The sequence below is a fragment of the Charadrius vociferus genome, unplaced genomic scaffold, assembly GCF_000708025.1.
Source record: "Charadrius vociferus isolate BGI_N301 unplaced genomic scaffold, ASM70802v2 scaffold825, whole genome shotgun sequence".
Taxonomy (NCBI): Eukaryota; Metazoa; Chordata; class Aves; order Charadriiformes; family Charadriidae; genus Charadrius; species Charadrius vociferus.
In genome coordinates this window covers 194,372-212,588 of record NW_009648495.1, presented here as the reverse complement: position 1 = coordinate 212,588, position 18,217 = coordinate 194,372, and the positions used below count along the sequence as shown (strand labels likewise).

The 18,217-nt window shown below is 50.8% G+C and overlaps 1 protein-coding gene across 1 annotated transcript in view; it reads right to left on the bottom strand.

Annotated features, from left to right (window-relative positions):
- The window catches only part of MAP4 (microtubule-associated protein 4), a 124,408-nt gene that overhangs the window by 21,091 nt on the left and 85,100 nt on the right, over positions 1-18,217 (bottom strand). Inside the window, exons 13-14 of the mRNA XM_009885683.1 lie at positions 1,454-1,554; positions 307-519 (exon numbers count right to left, since the gene is read on the bottom strand). Coding sequence (XP_009883985.1) covers positions 307-519; positions 1,454-1,554 — 314 coding nt within the window. The remainder of the gene's footprint in view (positions 1-306; positions 520-1,453; positions 1,555-18,217) is intronic.

Below are 18,217 nucleotides of genomic sequence, written 5' to 3'. Positions count from 1 at the left end.
TCATCTCCGTAGCCCTTTGCTGGACCCTCTCCAGCAGTTCCCTGTCCTTCCTGACCCGGGGAGCCACAAACTGGACACAGCGCTCCAGATGTGGCCTCCCCAGGGCAGAGCAGAGGGGGAGGATGACCTCCCTCCAGCTGCTGGACACACTCTGCTTGATGCCCCCCAGGATGCCGTTGGCCTTCTTGGCCACCAGGGCACATTGCTGGCTCACGGGCACCCTGTTGTCCACCAGGACTCCCAGGTCCCTTTCCGCAGAGCTGCTCTCCAGCAGGTCAGCCCACACAGAAGCAAATTCTTTCTTACCTTTGGTTTAGTCTCTTTTGGAGTTAGGGTGGAGGGACGTGTCGTACTGGTGGCCGGGCGTTTAGCAGCAGTGGCTGAAGTAGGACCTGCGGTAGGGCTGGTGGGTTTTTTGTTTGGGCCAGGCGTGGCCGAGGCTGGCCGCTTGGGGCTGGGGGCGGACAGGGGCCTGGCTTTCGGTGCTGCAGGCTTTGTAGATGATGCGGATGCGGCAGGCTTTACGGTTTTTCAAAAAAAGCAAAATCCAGGATAAAAACAAAACAACAGAAAAATACAACAACAACCAAAAAAAAAAAAAAAAAAAAAGCGCGCATTGTAAACCAAAACATTGAGCAGTGAGAATGTAAAAATGATATTTTAAATGAAACCAAAAGAAAATAATTAGCTTTCTGTTTTCTGAGCCTAAAGAAAAGACCAAAGTGAAGCGGCAGAAGAGCGCTGCCTTCGGAGCCCGGCAGGGTTTGCCGTTCAATTCACGGCGAAGAGGATCGATTCCAGCGCCATCTAAAGCACCAGAAGGAATCGCTGGGAAAGCCGGGATCAGTAACGGGGTGTTCCTGGCATCTAGTCCTGCGTGCAACAGGCGGGACATCGCTTTCCAATCACACGCAGACAACGGCTCACGAGCTCCAAAGCCTCATCTGACCACCTCGAGTGCTCACGCGGCCGCTGCCTTCGAGGGGCCCAAGAAGCGCCCGCCCTTACCACCGCTTTAGGAATTTGGGGTTGGATTTGGCGGAATGGCTCAAGCTTCTGAAAGCAGGTAGCTCTCGTGTTTCATAAACATGAGAACATCGGATCCCAAGTCCCGACTGCTAATTGCAACGCAAATAAACGTGCTGTAAACAACCGGGAGAGCATCAGCGCAGCAGAAGCGTTACCGGACGCGTTTACCGCTTCTACACCACCGATACCGACCGGCGAATTAATTTAAATAAAGCTTACCGCACATTTATTAAATCCGCTTTCAGTCACGCTGCCACGGGCTGAGTTGTTTGCGACACCGTCAGTGGATGTCTTTGTTTCAGCGAAAGGGTTCACAAACGGCAGCTCAGAAAACAGAACGCGTGTCGCCAGAGCTTAAGAAGCAGAAAAAGCGGCAAACGAAAAACCGCAGAAGCGAAGACGCCGAGCGGGAAACGACACCTACCTTCGTCTTCTTCTCGGGGCTGGGAGGAAGCTCTTTGTTGGGAGGTGCTGTGATATCGTTCCCTGTCACAGCTTCAGCTGGTTTGGGCTCTTCTGGTTTTACTGGGGGGGGAAAAAAAAAAAAAGAAAAAAGGAAGGGAGATTTCTTCAGTTTGGGTTGGTTTTTTTTACGTATGTATTTTTTTTAGTTTACTATTATTCAACACAGTAGCAGGAGGAGACAGAACTGAGACAGTTACAGGTTGGCTGTTTCTGGAAACTTTCCCCCAAACCAGAATACCTATAGGAAAAAAGATTTTTCCCCAAACGGGGCAGGCTCACCCACATGCCGTTAGCATCCAGTTTCTCCTATTATTCCAGTGGGAAAAGAAAGGAAATGAAGGAACCCCCTGGTTTAATTAAACAGCAATCCCTCCCATCTTTCACGCTATGAAAATAAATTGTTGGAACGTTAACGGTGAAGTTCTGACCTCTTCCAGGTTTTACCCTATGACTTACCCTGAAGCTTTCAAGCTCTCCCTACCCCCTTATGGCTGTTTCTTCGTCCCCTTCCTTCCGCCCACAGCCAGGCATTGCCGCTCTCCGTGAGCCGGGAGGATTCCCGGCGGCCGAAGGGAACCGGACCGCCAACGGGAACGGTCATGCAGGAAAGCGGGAAGAGGGAAATCTCCTTCTAACACGCGGGGATCACACCTTGTTAGCGTGGAAACCGTCGTGCCATGCTGCCCTACGCGTGTTTCACAGCGCAAAGCTTAGGTTCAGCCACGAGGGTCGCCGGTTTTTCACCGCGACGGTTTGCCGTTGCCACCCGAGGCGGCCACGCTGAGCGGGGACAGCCGATACGCACGCTCTCCCCCTGACGGCAGCGGAGCAGCCACCACCACTTCCTCGTCTCCTTTTAAAACCCACCGTCGTTCACCTCTACAGCCACCAGCAGAAGGGGAACTACTGCCCTCCAAAGCAAACAACGTAACGAAACGTTAATTCAGCAGCGGCTGCACCGAGTCGTCTCCCTAAACCTTCCAAACCCGACGGCAGAACCGCCCCGCTGCTGTGCGCCGCGAGACACGCGAGCGGCCATTTCCCGATAAACAGCTTTGAAAACACTAATTGTCGGCGGTGTTGCCGTACAACCGCACCGCGATGAGCTGCCTTCCGCTGCAACGCCTCCGCCGGTTCAATTTTATGAAGGATATGGGGGCAAACGACCCATCGCAAGCGTACGCGTTTCCCCTCATCACCTGGGGATTAAAATAGAGCGTATCTCTGTTGGATGTTTCTTTATATGACAACGCACCAGATCGTAGAGCTGCGGCGCGTGCTACGGGCCCACCAGGCAACAGCGTAACAAGTCCAACAGTAAAAAGGTTGTTTTCCGTGTCTTTTGAAAAGGACTATTCATATCACACGCTTTCTTGCTCGGCAGCGTTGCAGGGAGAGTCCCCGGAGGACGACGGTTCGAGTTCTGGTACAAACGCCACCGTTGAAACGAGCAAAATAAAATCGCGCCTTCCGCCTGCCCCGGCGACGCTCAACAGCACGATGGGGTTGGGGTTTTGTCCATTTATTTATTTTACTGACTCTGGGACAAGTTTAGAAACCTTTTTTTTTTCCCCTTTGCATTGCATTCGCCTCTTCCTAGCTGTTTAGTTTCCACGTCGCACTAAACACTTTGCAGCGTTGGGTTTAACATCGTAGACACACAACAGACTTGTGAAGAAAAACAAGCACCAAAATGGACAGGCTGGACACTACTTTTAATGCAAAAATCTTAAGAATCATTCACGTTCATCTAGAAATCAATTCTTTCGCAGCTAATCTACGTTAGCTGCTCTATACTGGTGTCCTCCACCGCATTTCGATAAATCTTTATATTCTCCTTCACTGAATTCGTGGTTTTATCTACAGCAACACCAGAAAGAGCAATTGCTGCTGATGGTTGCTGGTTCCCCGTACCAACCTCCTGCCCGTTCTCTGCCCTCTGCTCCGCGACCCCACGCCTGGGGAGGACGTTCTTTTGAGTCCCACCAGCCTCAAATATCTCGGACATCAAGGTGACCTTCCATCCGTTGGAGGTCACCTTTCACGTACTGCCCATCGTCATTATCTCAGCTCATTCGGTGGCAACGTGACACCTCTCGCTCGGTGCCGGTGTCACAGCACCCAGGCGAATTCGTCTGCTCGGGGAGCCCAACGCGGCTCCTCCAAAAACTTCAACTTCCAGAGTTTCAGGATTTAAACTCCAGCAGCTTCCACACTTCTGCACAACACTAATTTCATGTTATTTCATAGAATCATAGAATGGTTTAGGTTGGAAAGGACCTCGAAGATCATCCAGTTCCAACCCCCCTGCCATGGGCAGGGACACCTCCCACCAGCCCAGGTTGCCCAAGGCCACCTCCAGCCTGGCCTTGAACACCTCCAGGGATGGGGCCTCACCAGCCTCTCTGGGCAACCTCTTCCAGTGCCTCACCACCCTCAAAGTGAAAAACTTCTTCCTAATGTTTCATCTAAACCTGCCCTCTTCCAGTTTGGAGACTTTCCCCCTCGTCCTGTCACTCCGTGCCCCAGTAAAAAGTCCTTCCCCAGCTCTCCTGGAGCCCCTTTAGGGACTGGAAGGCGGCAATAAGGTCTCCCCGGAGCCTTCTCTTCTCCAGGCTGAACAGCCCCAACTCTCTCAGCCTCTCCTCATAGGAGAGGTGCTCCAGCCCTCGGATCATCCTCGTGGCTCTCCTCTGGACACGCTCCAGCAGGTCCATGTCCTTCTTATGTTGGGGACTCCAGAGCTGGAGGCAGTACTCCAGGTGGGGTCTCACCAGAGTGGAGTAGAGGGGCAGAACCACCTCCATTCATGTTACTTAACCAAATACGGGCTACTATGCAAGAAATTTGGTGTAACTTCAAGACAAAATTATGAGAGAGTACATTAACGTTCTACAAAACAAATAAGATTATTTATTTTTTTTTAATGTAAAGCAGAACTGTAGCTCCGTCGGCGCGGTGATGCTACGCTGCAGGACAGCACACGTAGGGCTTCAGCAACTTGTGTCTACGAATAATACTAAAAATAACGACAAACCCAGGAGAGCCGGGTAGGGGACTTTCCTCTTTCAGGGGCCACGGGACCACAAGCTGGGTTCCACCTCTCCCAGGCTCTGAAATCGTGGGGTCCGCCACCCCGGACACAACCCCGAGGGATTACAGAAGGAGAGTTTTGTTTCACGCTGCCTCAATTTGCGTAACAACCCTTCGCTTTCATTCCTCGTTTAATTGTGAGGGCACTCTCTGCCATCCGGAGCAGAGGGCTGCCTGGGAAGATTTCCTAGTTACAGGGAATATTAGGAAAAGCTGCCAAATCTTAATCAAATTTGTTCGTTAGTCTGCAAGAATTATTTAAGAGAGTTTTCAGTTTGCTTGTTCCCCCAAGCATGGCAGCAAACCTCCGGCAGCTCTTCCCAAGCGCTTTTGGCGGGAGCTGTCGCAGGGGCTGCGCTCGGCTCCTCCTCCTCAGTTCTGCTGAGTCAGCACCAGAATTGAATTACTGCCCTGGGGGGAAAGCGGGACGGGGGGTTTGAAGGAGAGCGGGAAGGACGTTCCAATCTGGCATCTTCCACCCATAAACTCAAAGGCACAACCCCGCGATCCGGGTTACTTTTTCCCCGCTGGTCCTCACTGCACCGGCACGCTGCACCGCGCTGTCGGCTACGTCCATCCTCATCCCCCGCTTACCTTTCCTTACTCACCAAGTACCTTTCTAATGGTGGAAATCAAACCTTTATTTTTTTTTCGTGCGTGTCAGCTCACAATCACAACTCCCCCTGTCCTCGGCACTGGTGAGGCCCCACCTCGAGTGCTGCGTTCAGTTTTTGGGCCCTTCTCAACAAGAAGGACATTGAGGGGTTGGAGTGTGTCCAGAGAAGAGCTACAAAGCTGGTGAGGGGTCTGGAGGACACGTCTTATGAGGAACAACGGAGGGAACTGGGGGTGTTTATCCTGGAGAAGAGGAGCTGAGGGGAGACCTTATCACCCTCTACAGCGCACTGAAAGGAGGGGGTAGAGAGGTGGGGGCTGACCTCTTCTCCCTGGGGACAAGCGATGGGACAAGAGGAAATGGGTTCAAGTTATGTCAGATGAGGTTTAGATTGGATATCAGGAAACATTTTTTCACTGCAAGGGTTATCAAACATTGGAAGAGGCTGCCCAGGGAGGGGGGGATTGGCCATCCCTGGGGGTGGTTAAAAAAAGGGCAGATGTGGTACTTGGGGACGTGGTTTAGAGGTGGTTTTGTCAGGGTAGGTCAATGGTTGGACTTGATGATCTTAAAGGTCCCTTCCAACCTCAGCAATTCTATGATTCTCTGAATCCTGCGAGGCACCACTGCTTCACCATTTCTAAGAGCGACCTTGGAAGAAATTCTTCCCACCTAAGCGCACCGGAGCAAAGAAATGACTCCGTGACGGCAACTAAACCCACAGACCGCAAACTCCCGAATTTTGTCTGCGGTTTTACAGACATCAGTTATGAAAGAGCAAACGGGATAAGTGGTGCTTATGTCTCCCTTAACAGCGTCCTTCAGACGTGCTCCAGCCGGCAGAAGGAGGGATGCTCGGGATTCCTGCCGTGCTGCCTGGAGGAGGGACCGCGGGGTGGCCCGGCACTTCTCCCACGGACGCTCTGCTTCACTTCCTTCCTATTTATAGTGTCTATCTGCCGCCGGGTGATTTTAGACAAAACAGGCAAATTCGTCACCCGAAACCAGGACCCAGCAAACACAAGCACACGGTGTTCAGATGAAACCAAAGTCAGAGGGAAGACGACTCCAAACAAATAAGCGGTGGTGAATTTTCAGAATAAACAGGAAAAATGCGATGACCTGTGCCAAAACCACCCCCACCCCCACCCAAAAAAAAAAAGCTTCAGCTCCTGGTTATAAAAGGAGACAATACTCTTCCAATCACAGAATCACACAATGGTTTAGGTTGGAAGGGACCTTGAAGATCATCTCGTTCCACCCCCCTGCCCTGGGCAGGGCCACCTCCCACCAGCCCAGGTTGCTCCAAGCCCCGTCCAACCTGACCTTGAACACCTCCCTCAGGGATGGAGCTTCCACATCCAATAGATCTTAAAGATTATGGATAACGTAACTCATATGTTTGTCTCTCAATAGCAGGGTGAGACATAAAAAAACCACTAACGAGGAAATTTATAATTCTGCCTCCAACAGCCAAGTTTAAACACCGTGACGCAAATAAAGCACGTGGGGCCGTCCCCGCAGCCGCGGAGTGGGCGCGATCTCCTGAAAGGCAATTCATCCTCGGTTTTAGGTATTAGCAGCCGCTCATAACAAGTTATTTACACAGAACCCCGGTGTCTGGGGAGACCCTTAAGGTATTTGATCCTTAACCTCTCACTTGTATACACGCTGTCACCCTCTCGGTGGTTCCGAGCAGCAGGCGAGTTGCCATTAGAAGAAATGTCACGTGCTATAGCGCAATTGAAGTAGATGACGCAACCGTTTTAAGAACGATATCTCTCTTCCCCCAAAAGAACAGGCTGTAGAACAGCTACCTCATCAACCTTATCAACTGTATGAAAGACCAAAGCTCTCCTCCAAGGTTCAATGTTAATGTTTAACCAGACCATCTATTATTTCTTCTAAAAGACTTCCCTGTTTGAACAGTGAGTCTCTCGCCAAAGTTTCCTCCTTCCTGTGTTTCCTAACACAGCTCAAGAGAACAACTTCCCAAGGAGCCTTCAAGCACATCTTGCCATTAGTCATTCAAACCCAACCCGTTCCATGGCATCCACAGGAAACCTGCATCCACTGAACCACAACATTCTGAGGTCAAAGCTTTTCCTCTGGTTATCTTTCCTCTACGGAGACTTCATCTCATCGGAAGGAGGTCAGAAAACGGAGCATTTCCCCCTTCATATCACAAGGATGTACAGAACTTCCCTCCAAATGAATTATAATAATAATAACAAAAGTATGAGATGGAGAATCTGGTTGATTTTAAGCTGTGCTGTCTGAAAAAACACAGGCATGTTTTGAAAAAGACCACGGAACAAGATAAACCAAACTCAGCGTTCTGACGGAGTTTTGCAGATGCTCTTCCTCAAAAGCAGCAACGAGCCAGGGCAAAAGCTGCCCAAGTCTCTTTGAAACCCGAGCGGCTGGGCCATAGGAAAGGACAGCAGAGGGACGTTCACCTTCCCACTTCTGAAGGGTGTCATGAACAGCCACCGCACTCCTTGGAGCTGTACCAGCCTACCGTAAAAAGGGGGACCGCAAACCCACGGATTGATAGCGAAGACAAAGCTTCACGACTTGAACTTTCAACGCAATACTCGAAACGCAATTCTACGTATTGCACAGAGTTACTGTGAGACTCCAGCCATCTCCCTGCACGCATATACCCAAGCGGTCGAGCAACACAGGGTGACAGAGCAACGGAAGGTTGGAAGGGATGCTGGAGGTCACCAGCCCAGCCCGTCACTCCGAGCAGGTCCCAGTAGCCCAAGTTGCCTACAGCCACGGCCAGCGTAATTGCCAAATATAAGAAAAAACTCTTTCAATGTGAAGGAGGTGACACACCGGAAGAGGTCTTAAGAGACTGTGAGATGTCCATCCTTGGGGACGTTCAGACCTGGAAGGGACACACATGGCCCTGGAGGAACCTGATCTACTTACACACGGTTTTCAGTCAGGGGTTACACCGGAGACCTCCAGAGCTCCATTCCAGCCTAAGTGACTGTGTTTCACAGCTACGTAGTGGAGGATGCCCACGTCCTCCGTAATTAATTAATCATGTGTCTTCTTGAAGTCAAGTCCCCATTATGAGTAACCAGATATAGTTTTCCTAATCCTAAGAAGAAAAACACCCCCCCCCCCTACAAAATCCCTCTCGCCATCCTGTGACTTGCAGTTTAGGTATTACCCGCTCATCCAACAGCTTTTTAGCTCGTGTAATCATTTAACGTTAGAAGAGCAGAACAATGTAGGTGGGAAGAGATGTCTGGAGGTCATTTAGCCCAATCTCCCACTCCCATTATATCAGATTGCTCAGGGGTTTGGCATCTCCAAGGATGGAGATTCCACATCTTGGGGCTTCTCCTCCAATATTTGATTAGCCTCATGGTAGAAAAAAAAAAAAAAAAGCCTCAATTGACCAGTTCCTGGCACAAGATGTTTTACAGCTTCACTGTAAATTGCTCACAAGTCCCGCAGCACCGTTTGCTTTCATCTGCTGCTGCTATTTTCGTTCGATGACCCATATTCTTATAGTGGAAAAACTGAACAGTCTTCTCTAGTTCACAACTTCCATGTCATTCATGACTTTATAGACAGTAATCATAACCGTCGCCCTCTCCAAGTCCTCTCTCTTCAATGCTAAAGAGTCTTTGTTTGTTTATTTTGTTTATTGCCCATATGAATATCTCTAATATGATGCCTTTATTTATCACACTTCTCATTCTATTACAAACTTTCTGAGGCAGAGGACAACATGCAGATTTTCACATCGTATTCAGAACTCAACTGCATAACGAATTTATGAAGTGATACCGTTTTTTCTAGTTTGTTCTCTCTTCCTTTCTGAATTTCTAGAACTCCGGGTGCTGAAGGAAAGCCACACGAAAGCATCCTTGTGACACCTACATCCTCTAAAATCCTTACACCGGCAGCATTATTGCTCCGCAAGCACAGAAAGAAGCCCACGAGGGTCAGAGCTCGGGTGAGGGGATGCCACGCGGGAACGCCGGAGGGGAGCAAACACAGACCTGCAGCCCTTCAGACCCCGTCGCCGCCGGTTCTGCTGGAAGAGCTCTCTTGTGAAAGCTGTCACCGTGCGTGAAAAGAACAAGCACTGCATCTGAAAAGCTTTACTGTTCACGTTTCCTTCCTTGAAGGAGCAAAACTCGGAAAAAGTACTTATAGAAACACACCCGTGTGTATCTTTTTGAAGTTAAACCATGTTACTGCGTTGCTTTGTAAATCATGGAACCCCGAATAAAAGCCTGTGCGCACGTCTTTCTCAAATATCCCGTGGCAACCTATTCAAGAATAAGCATTCCCAAAAATTCGTTCTCCGCGACACAAGGGCACGGGTGGAGACCCCAACATAATACATCGTGGGCTCATCTTAAAGGGCCAAAAGTGGGTACTTCTATTATCTGCAAAAGCTGAAGTGAAGATAAAGGATAACAGTAATTATATACTGTGCATCTGGAAGATGTTTAAAGACCGTTACACCTTGTTTTCCTTCTTCTCCCTTCATCGACCAGTTCAACGAGCATTTCGGTGGGTACTTGAGACTGTATCACTTCAATCCTCTCATCTCCTTCTTATCCTTCCTATCCCACCCCGGAAGGTATCAGCCCCCGTTTTACGGGGTCTGTACCTCACCTGCCTTGTCCCTCGTGCTTCAAAATGGAAGGGGACTCGCAGCTGCCTTCCGACGCGCTCCTGACCGAGGCCGGGCACTCGTCTGCCGTGTCCCCAGCGAGGGAGAGCCAGCAGGCTAAGCTGAACTAAAACATCATTCAATGAAACGGCTCCGTAATTCTCGTAGGGATTAGAGTCATCAGCTGAAAACCCATTAAGAGAAATAGATTAAGCAATGCGGCAATGACCATCTTTACTCTCCCTCTTAAATATAATCCCAGCATCCCAGACTGGTGAGGGCTGGGAGGACCCTCTGGAGCTCCCCCAGTGCCACCCCCCGCCAGAGCAGGGGCACCTCCAGCAGTGGCACAGGACGGCGTCCAGGCGGGTTTGGAATGGCTCCGGAGTGGGAGACAACAACCTTACAAAGAAACCCAGACGGCGGTAAATAACTGCTTTTGCCAGAAACGCTGCAGAGAGGCACGAGCTCTTTCTTCTTCACCCATCGCCATCCAGAAGGAGCTGTTTCATCATCAAAATCACCCTCAAATAAAGCCTTTTTTGTTTCAGGCTCTTAGGACAAATGTATCTACAAGGATAACAAATCGCGGTTTAAGCAGAAGTACAACCCTTACCTGCTCTCTCCTCTCCGGAAAAGGCTAAATAAAATATCTCCCGCTTGACCCCAGGACCGAATAGCTCAGCACTTCATTTGGCACCGAACGCAACTCAACCAACGCGTACATTTTAACTCGTTATCAAGAATCAAGGAATAAACCAGACGTCCCCTTTGCCTGCATCTTGCAAACCCAGCTTGACCCGTAAAGACTATTTTTTACCCAGGAAGGGAAATCTTAAATCAGAACCCGTTCTCCTACAGCAACCTAAACTGCTTGCCGTGTGAACCGAACATCGCATGAACCGAAATCAGAAAGCTATTTAGAGTAATTAACATACCCGGTTTGATTGTAATGCAGCGCTAAAAATTTGACGCTGGATATAAAAAAAAAAAACCTAACAGAATCATTAGCTTTTCCCTTTCCATTGAAAAAAGTGGAAGCCCGTTCATAAACCCAACAAAAAGCTCTATTTTCTGTCAACGCCCCAAACAAACCAAAGCAAGAGAGACAAGCACGCCGCCCAGTCAAACGAGAAATAGCGGCAAAATCACAGCATTAACCAAAGCGGTCTTAGATGAGACATCAAGCGGGGCTGGGGGAAGAAATGCCGCCTCAATTCCTATTTCGCTCTGTCCCTAAGGTGGGTCTGGACGCTGCTGAGACCCCCGGCACGGGTAGGGGACACCCGGGCTGGTTTTAGCACCCGAAGGCATAAAACTGCAAATCCATACTGCTCAAAATGCAAAATAATGACAAGCACGATCCCGTCTCTGAACACTCCAGCACAAAGATGTTACCGATGACGCAACCAGTCCAACGTCAAATTCTTGCACATCATCTGAGCCACCGGTCTGAGGGGTCTCTCTAACCCTTGTGTCAGCTGAGAGATCCCCGCTTTGGACTCGAAGGATGACATTTTCTATACCTTTATCCTACCCAGCATACCTTGAAGACCCATCCCTAGAAGTCCCCGTTCTCTGAGCCCTGCCGCACTGGTCCCCTCGAGCTCGCAGCAGGAATTTCCCCAGATGAGCAGCGCACAGGACCAGCAGGGGCTGCCCTCAACCCGTCCTCTGCCACCGAACACCTCCGCGTCCTTCTCCTCTCTCTCCCCGAGACAGGGGAAGAGGAAGGCGTACGCATCTGCTGGAAACCACTGGTTTGAAGGTATTCTCCCTCCAATTTGGGGAATTTTGCGAAAGCCCAGCGGGTGTTACAGATTTACCTAACGATTACAATACTTCCAGCATCAATTTTAAACTCAGCCCCCGAGAGATGCCGATGTTTATTTTAGGTTCAAGGCTGAACATGCATACACCGAGGAAGAATTTTCACTGAACTGCCCACGGCCCGTACCAGGCACTGGGCATCGCCGGTCCCTTCATTTTCCCCTCCTTCCCGCAGCCCGTGATCCTTTCTTTCTCATTAAAAGCAGGATTTTAGCCGGCAAGGAGCCTCCTTAGCGAGCCACCATCCACACCACTGATGTTACTTGAACAAGTATCATCAGTTCGTGACGAGGTAGCCGGGCTGATATTTCCTAATCCCGTAATTAACTTTAATCTGTGCAAACCTGAGGCGATGATAGGCTGTCGCAGCCTCGCTCACTCATGCTGGAAGTCTCGGATTCTATATTTATCTAAACCACAAAGTGTTCCGCTGCAAAGAAACCCGCAGGAGATGGGGAAGCGACGTTGGATTGCCCCCCTCGCTTAGGGGTTTATAAAGAAATAAAGAGTCAGAAAACCAAGACAGTTTTTCCCGAGCTGCCAAGTTTCAGGGAGGTGACGGTCCCAGCTCAGCGGAACCCGGGATTTGGGGTATTTCAGAGCAGAAAATATTTCAGGTTGGAGGAAATTCAAAGAAAATGAGAAAAGGCAGAAGGTGGAGGCACGGCGAGCGACGCCGCTTATCGGTGCGACACCATCGGAGGCGGCATATTAGGGACGTGCAGTAAATCACACAACGGCTCATACACAACGGGAACATGAATCAAATCTGTTGTTCAGCGCAGGGAACAACGCGGCCGCTTGTTTTGGCGAGAATCTGCAGCGATGGCTGATGCAATAAGGGACCAGAAGAAGTCACGCAGCTCCGCTCCCATCAGGACCACCCCGCAGCCAGGATCTCCTTCCTTAAAATACCTGCCGTGGGGACGCCAGAGATTTCAACGGGAACGCCTTTTTGACAGTTCTTAGACTGAAATTAAACTAAATGCGCCATCGTACTAACACCCCGCTACCTGCAAGAAAGAAATATTTTACGTACAATTCTAGGTCACCTTAAAAACCTTGGGGTAGTAGAGGTTTAGCAAAAAACCCAACCCAACCCTGGCTGGACAGGACCGAGGAAATCTCCTTTAGGCAGAAGTCCTGAAGGAGGCCATTGCGATGATTAGAATGAGGTTGGACAATTCCTTCAAGCATTTTTAGGATGAAAAAAGGTGCAAGCGCTAAAAGTTGTTACCCTGAATGTAAGGGCTAAGTTCAGAATGAACAGATAGCACGGGTAGAAAACCAGAGGAATTAACAAGGAGATGGAAAAACACGTTCCTGTCGGGTAAGAGAGAGACGTTGGCCATTTTGGACACGGCTCCTCACAACTGGAGGAAGAGCTGCAACGCCGCGGCTGAAGCAAGAGAGGCTGATAAAGATATGAAGGAGCAATTTAGCCACGAACAAAATGCAAAGGGCAGATTTAGAATCAGTTCCATACTGACAGCCAGGACTGCTCGCAAGAGGGGGCCCCGAGAAGCTGTGGCTGCCCCATCCCTGGAGGTGTTCAAGGCCAGGTTGGACGGGGCTTGGAGCAACCTGGGCTGGGGGGAGGTGGCCCTGCCCAGGGCAGGGGGGTGGAACGAGGCTGAGAGAGTTGGGGGGGTTCAGCCTGGAGAAGAGAAGGCTCCGGGGACACCTGAGAGCCCCTTCAAGTCCCTAAAGGGGCTCCGGGAGAGCTGGGGGGGGACTTTTTACAAGGGCACGTAGTGATAGGATGAAGGGGGAATGGCTTTCAACTGGAAGAGGGGAGATTGAGATGAGATCTGAGGAAAAAATTGTTGCCTGTGCAGGTGGTGAGCCCCTGGGGCAGGGGGCCCGGAGAAGCTGTGGCTGCCCCATCCCTGGAGGTGTTCAAGGCCAGGTTGGACGGGGCTTGGAGCAACCTGGGCTGGGGGGAGGTGGCCCTGCCCGGGGCAGGGGGGTGGGAAAGAGATGGTCTTCAAGGTCCCTTCCAACCCAAACCATTCTATGACTCGGATTTTTATTATAACCGCCTCTTCGCTTATTAACAGGGGAGAGGAAGCAAAATCTCATCACAGAAAGTTTCAAAGCATTTCAGAAACATCCACGGAATTGTTGTCTGTTTTCTCTCGCATTCCAAAAATTCTCTCTAAAGAGAGAATACAAAGCAAAGAAAATATTTTATTGCCTCTACTGGTATGTTTTCTTCCAGGAGAGAATAAATCCAGAGTTATAAATGTCTTACCAGTGCACTGTACGCAACGGAACAAACCAAACCCAACCTCACCGGCTGTTAATTTTGGAGAAAAGAATCAAAAAAGAAGTTGCAGCTCTATCATGCGCTTGCCCAGGAAAGCCCGTGAGCTGTCTGCCAAGGCAGGTATTACCCTATCAGAACACTCAGACCGATGGCTATACGGGTGATAAACTAGCTCTTAAAATAAAGATTGCGAGAGCACACAATTTTAAACCTAGACGCTTAAAAAAAAACAACCCTTGGTAAGACAAATTAGCCATCTGCGAAAAGCAACCCAACCAGAAGACTCTGTGTGTTCATATCTTTCAGTGACCTTTACATCACTGATGCTCAGCCCCTCTGGGGAAAAACATGTCAATCCACTCCAGATTCGCTTTTCAATGGTTTTCCAATTTAAAAATCCCACATATCCGTGTTGTGAAAGGGTTCTCTCTTCAGCTCGACAGAATTTGCCAACCTTGCCAAACCTGTCCAAAACATGAACCTCCCTCTTTGCTAAATTGCCGCGTTGCGAATAAACTTCAGTGGCAGAGCAGATGGGGGCAAAGCCCACCGCCCCAGAAATTCCGCGACGTGAAAGGTGTGCATAAATACAGTACTTTTTCTATTCCATATTTGTTGCCAACATCGCTTTTACCCATGTCATGCTTAAGCCGTCAAGAAGTCTGATGACCCTTTTGTGTAAGTACGGTTTGGCACTGGAAGAGGGGAGGTTTAGATGAGATCTGAGGAAGAACTTCTTGACTGTGAGGGTGGTGATCCCCTGGGGCAGGTTGCCCCGAGAAGCTGTGGCTGGCCCATCCCTGGAGGTGTTCAAGGCCAGGTTGGACGGGGCTTGGAGCAACCTGGGCTGGGGGGAGGTGGCCCTGCCCAGGGCAGGGGGGAGGACCAGACGGTCTTTAAGGTCCCTTCCCACCCATTCTAGGTAGGATTCTATGATCTCAAGTATAAAATTGAGCGGGTAAACACACAGCTGCACAGCTCCGACTTGCGCCCAAGCAAACCCATCTCCAGGCATCCTCTCCGACCGCGGCTCGCAGCCAGGGCCTCACCGCACCGCTCTGCTGACTATCAACAGGAGAGCCGACGGCTCCCGCCTGCATGAAAGGACTTGACATCTCTGTTCAGGCTCCGAAGGACCGATGTCTGCAATCTGTGACGCGCTGCCACCCAAACTGACACGACTTCATCTCACGACTGCCAGAGCTGTTTAAAATCTGCGCACCAAGTAGACCGTGAGGAACAAGGTAACACTGAGACAACGGGAAGGGAAGAAGATAAGACACGTCGGCACCTGAGAGCGGGGAGGTTTGGATTGCCAAAACCTCCTTCTATGCATCTCCGGCGGCGAGTCTTAGAAACTGAAGCATCTCAGAGAAATCGTTAGAGAAAAGTAAAACTCCGATTAGAGCCAGAAGAGGATTCTGTTGAGAGCAGTGACTGACAGCTGGGAGGACGGATGATCAGAGCCGACTGACCGACCATTGGGTGTCACTCACACGCCGCAAAGCAGAAGAGAGAACTCTAATCTGTAGTTCTCACAGCCCATCGCCTTACTGGGAACCTGCCTTTCCCCGCTCCCCGCCGCGGAGAGCTCAGCGCACCCACTCCAGCTCAGCGCTCCGGAGCTCGACCTGAACTCATCCCTCCACCCACCCGCACGTTACTCCCCCACCGGCGTATGACAGTTCGGAGTTTTATATCAGTCCCCTGAAGGTTTAGCAAACCAGCTGGCTGCAAAAGTCGTCGGATGCAAAATTTCTCCTGCAAGTCTTTTGTCTTTATTCCCCGACACATTTTCTTCCCTCTTCCCGTGCAAACCTCTCCTTAATACGGGCGACAAACAAAGCACACAGACCTTCCTCGCACCCAAAATCGGGGGGTGGGGGGGTGTTTGGGGAAGCAGGTTTTATTGCTGACTGCAGCTGGCAACAGGGACATGGATGTTGTTCCAGGATAAAGAACAAAGATTAACTACTCACAGATTTTAAATCCGGGAAGACTGACCTCATACATCACAGCGCTATCGCAACAACAAAACACTCCAAAGTAAAACAAGCTGCTATTGACACGCAGCGACGGGAAAGGCTCCCATTGTACCCGGGGTTTGGGGAAAGGGGTTACCAAAAGCACTGGGGAAATTCCCCTTTGAATTTCAGCCCCGAAACAGTAAGGAAGAGCTGAACCCATTTACCGGTGCTGAGCTCCTCAGACAGAAACGCCAAAAGGTGCCAACGGCTTAAGGGGAAAAGCACAAACCTCACATCTTTTGGTTTTAACTTCGGTAACGCCCTCGCTCCGACAGTACAGGGTGCAGATGAGGAGGTACCTGCGCTCGCGAGAGGGAGAGGCAAGAGGCTACCGAAGACAGACCTATTGCTGCCGTGGCCACCACCCGTTTTAAAATCAGGTTTAGGATCCCAGTAAGCAATCCACGGCTGGTGCCGCAAAGATGCTCCGGAACCAGCCAGGCAATTGTTATTTATTTCCCCCCCCACACACACAGTTTTCCTCCATTTTCTTCTATCCAAAAACCCCACATCCTTTGTTTTAACTACCGGAACCTGAACCGTGTCGGTCTTTTCAGGTGCACTGAGCCGCCCGCCCTCTGCCCGCACTCCGCCTGGGAAGTCAGCGAGCTGCTCCCTACCCACTGCCTGCTCGCTGCCCGGGGAGGGAAAAATTAGCAACATACCATCACGTGGTAAATCTCCTTGCTTGGGAGACGGAGAGCTCTGCACATCGCTGACCTCGATTTCTTTTCTTTCCAGCGGAGCGGTTTTGCTGGATTCCATCTCGGCGCATTTGCTTTTGGGAGAATCAAAGCCGGCAGCTCCATCGGCGGCGTTTCTCTTCTCCCTCTTCGCCGCCGCCTCCTCCCTCTCTTTGTCCTGGCTGCTGATTTCAGGGATTTGCTCCAGCTTGCTGTGATACAAGCTCGGGCTGCCCAGCTCTTTCTTGACCGAGTTGCCACTGCCGTTCCACTCCTCTCTCTTCTTGGCCGCCGGCTCCTCTGCCAGGAGGGACTGATGCTCCTTCACCACCAGGCTGGGCAGCCCCGCACGGCTCTGCTCGTGAGCGTCAGACGGATGTTTGCCCTTCCGACACGGTCATTGACCTTTTCATCGGAGCGCCCGGCTTTCTGGCCGTGGGGCTGGAGCACTGGGTCAGGCTGCTATTAGGAGAGAGCAGACCAGTAGCGACGTCTTCTCTAAGCACCGGCTCAGGGTATTTATCAGCCAGGTTAAGGGTTAGGGGCACCGACAAGTGCGAGCACTCGGACATCGCGCGCCTCATCGCCTTCCTTTGGTGGGCAGCCCTGTTCAGAAAACCGCCGTCGTCCGCACAGCCCAGCTTGTCTTCCTCCTCCTCCTCCATTTCGGCGGCGTTAATCAAGTAACTACTTTTGGAGTCATCTTGCGCGAGCTCGACGGTGGTAGTCGGAGGTTCGGGCTTAGGGGCCGCCGAGGAAGAAGCAAATCCACTCTGCACGTAGTTGTCATTAACCACCCCAATTACACAATAGCTGGGGGCTCCATCTTTTTTCACGGCTGCTTCTTTAGACCCCGAATCGTTAGGCAGGATAGGGTGGAAATTGGGATTCCAGACACTGGTTTCTTGTTCCTTCCCGTATTTGCCGGGATCGCTCTCCGACACAGACAGATTGGGCAGCTTTGGCTCCGGCTGGCATTTGCTCTCCGTTCCAGCCTTACCGGCTGCTTTCTCCTGATCGGTGATGGCTTCATTTTTACCCAGCCCGGGACCGGGTTTTTCAGCTCCCGCCTGTCCCACGTGAAAATCTGTAGTTTTGGGGTTTGCAAAGTTCCCTTCGGCAGAAGGAAACGTGTCGGAAATCAAAGACCAGCTCTCAAGGTGACCTGCAGCCGCCTGGTATTTTTTGCCTTGCACCTCAATTTCTCTTTTGTCTTTCTGAGCTATTTTTAGCTCTTTGTCTAGTTTCCCCTCGAAGAAGCAGAGCTTGTCCTCATCGGTGAAACCAGCGTTCTTAACGAGCCCATCCTTCATCGGTCCCCCCGAGTTTACATTCAAGCCAATCTCATTCAGCTTCCCCTCAGTCCTCTGCCATTCAAATTCGGTTTTGCCGAAGTCTTTGGGGGACTCCATGCAGTGGAAGGCGTCGGAGAAGCTCTCCGGGTTCTTGCTTTTGCACAGCTGGCTGTATTCGGAGAGCGAGGCGGGCTGCTTGTTCGAGAGAGACATCTCCGATGGCTTCGCTTCCTCCCGCGGCTGTAACGCCACCTCCTCC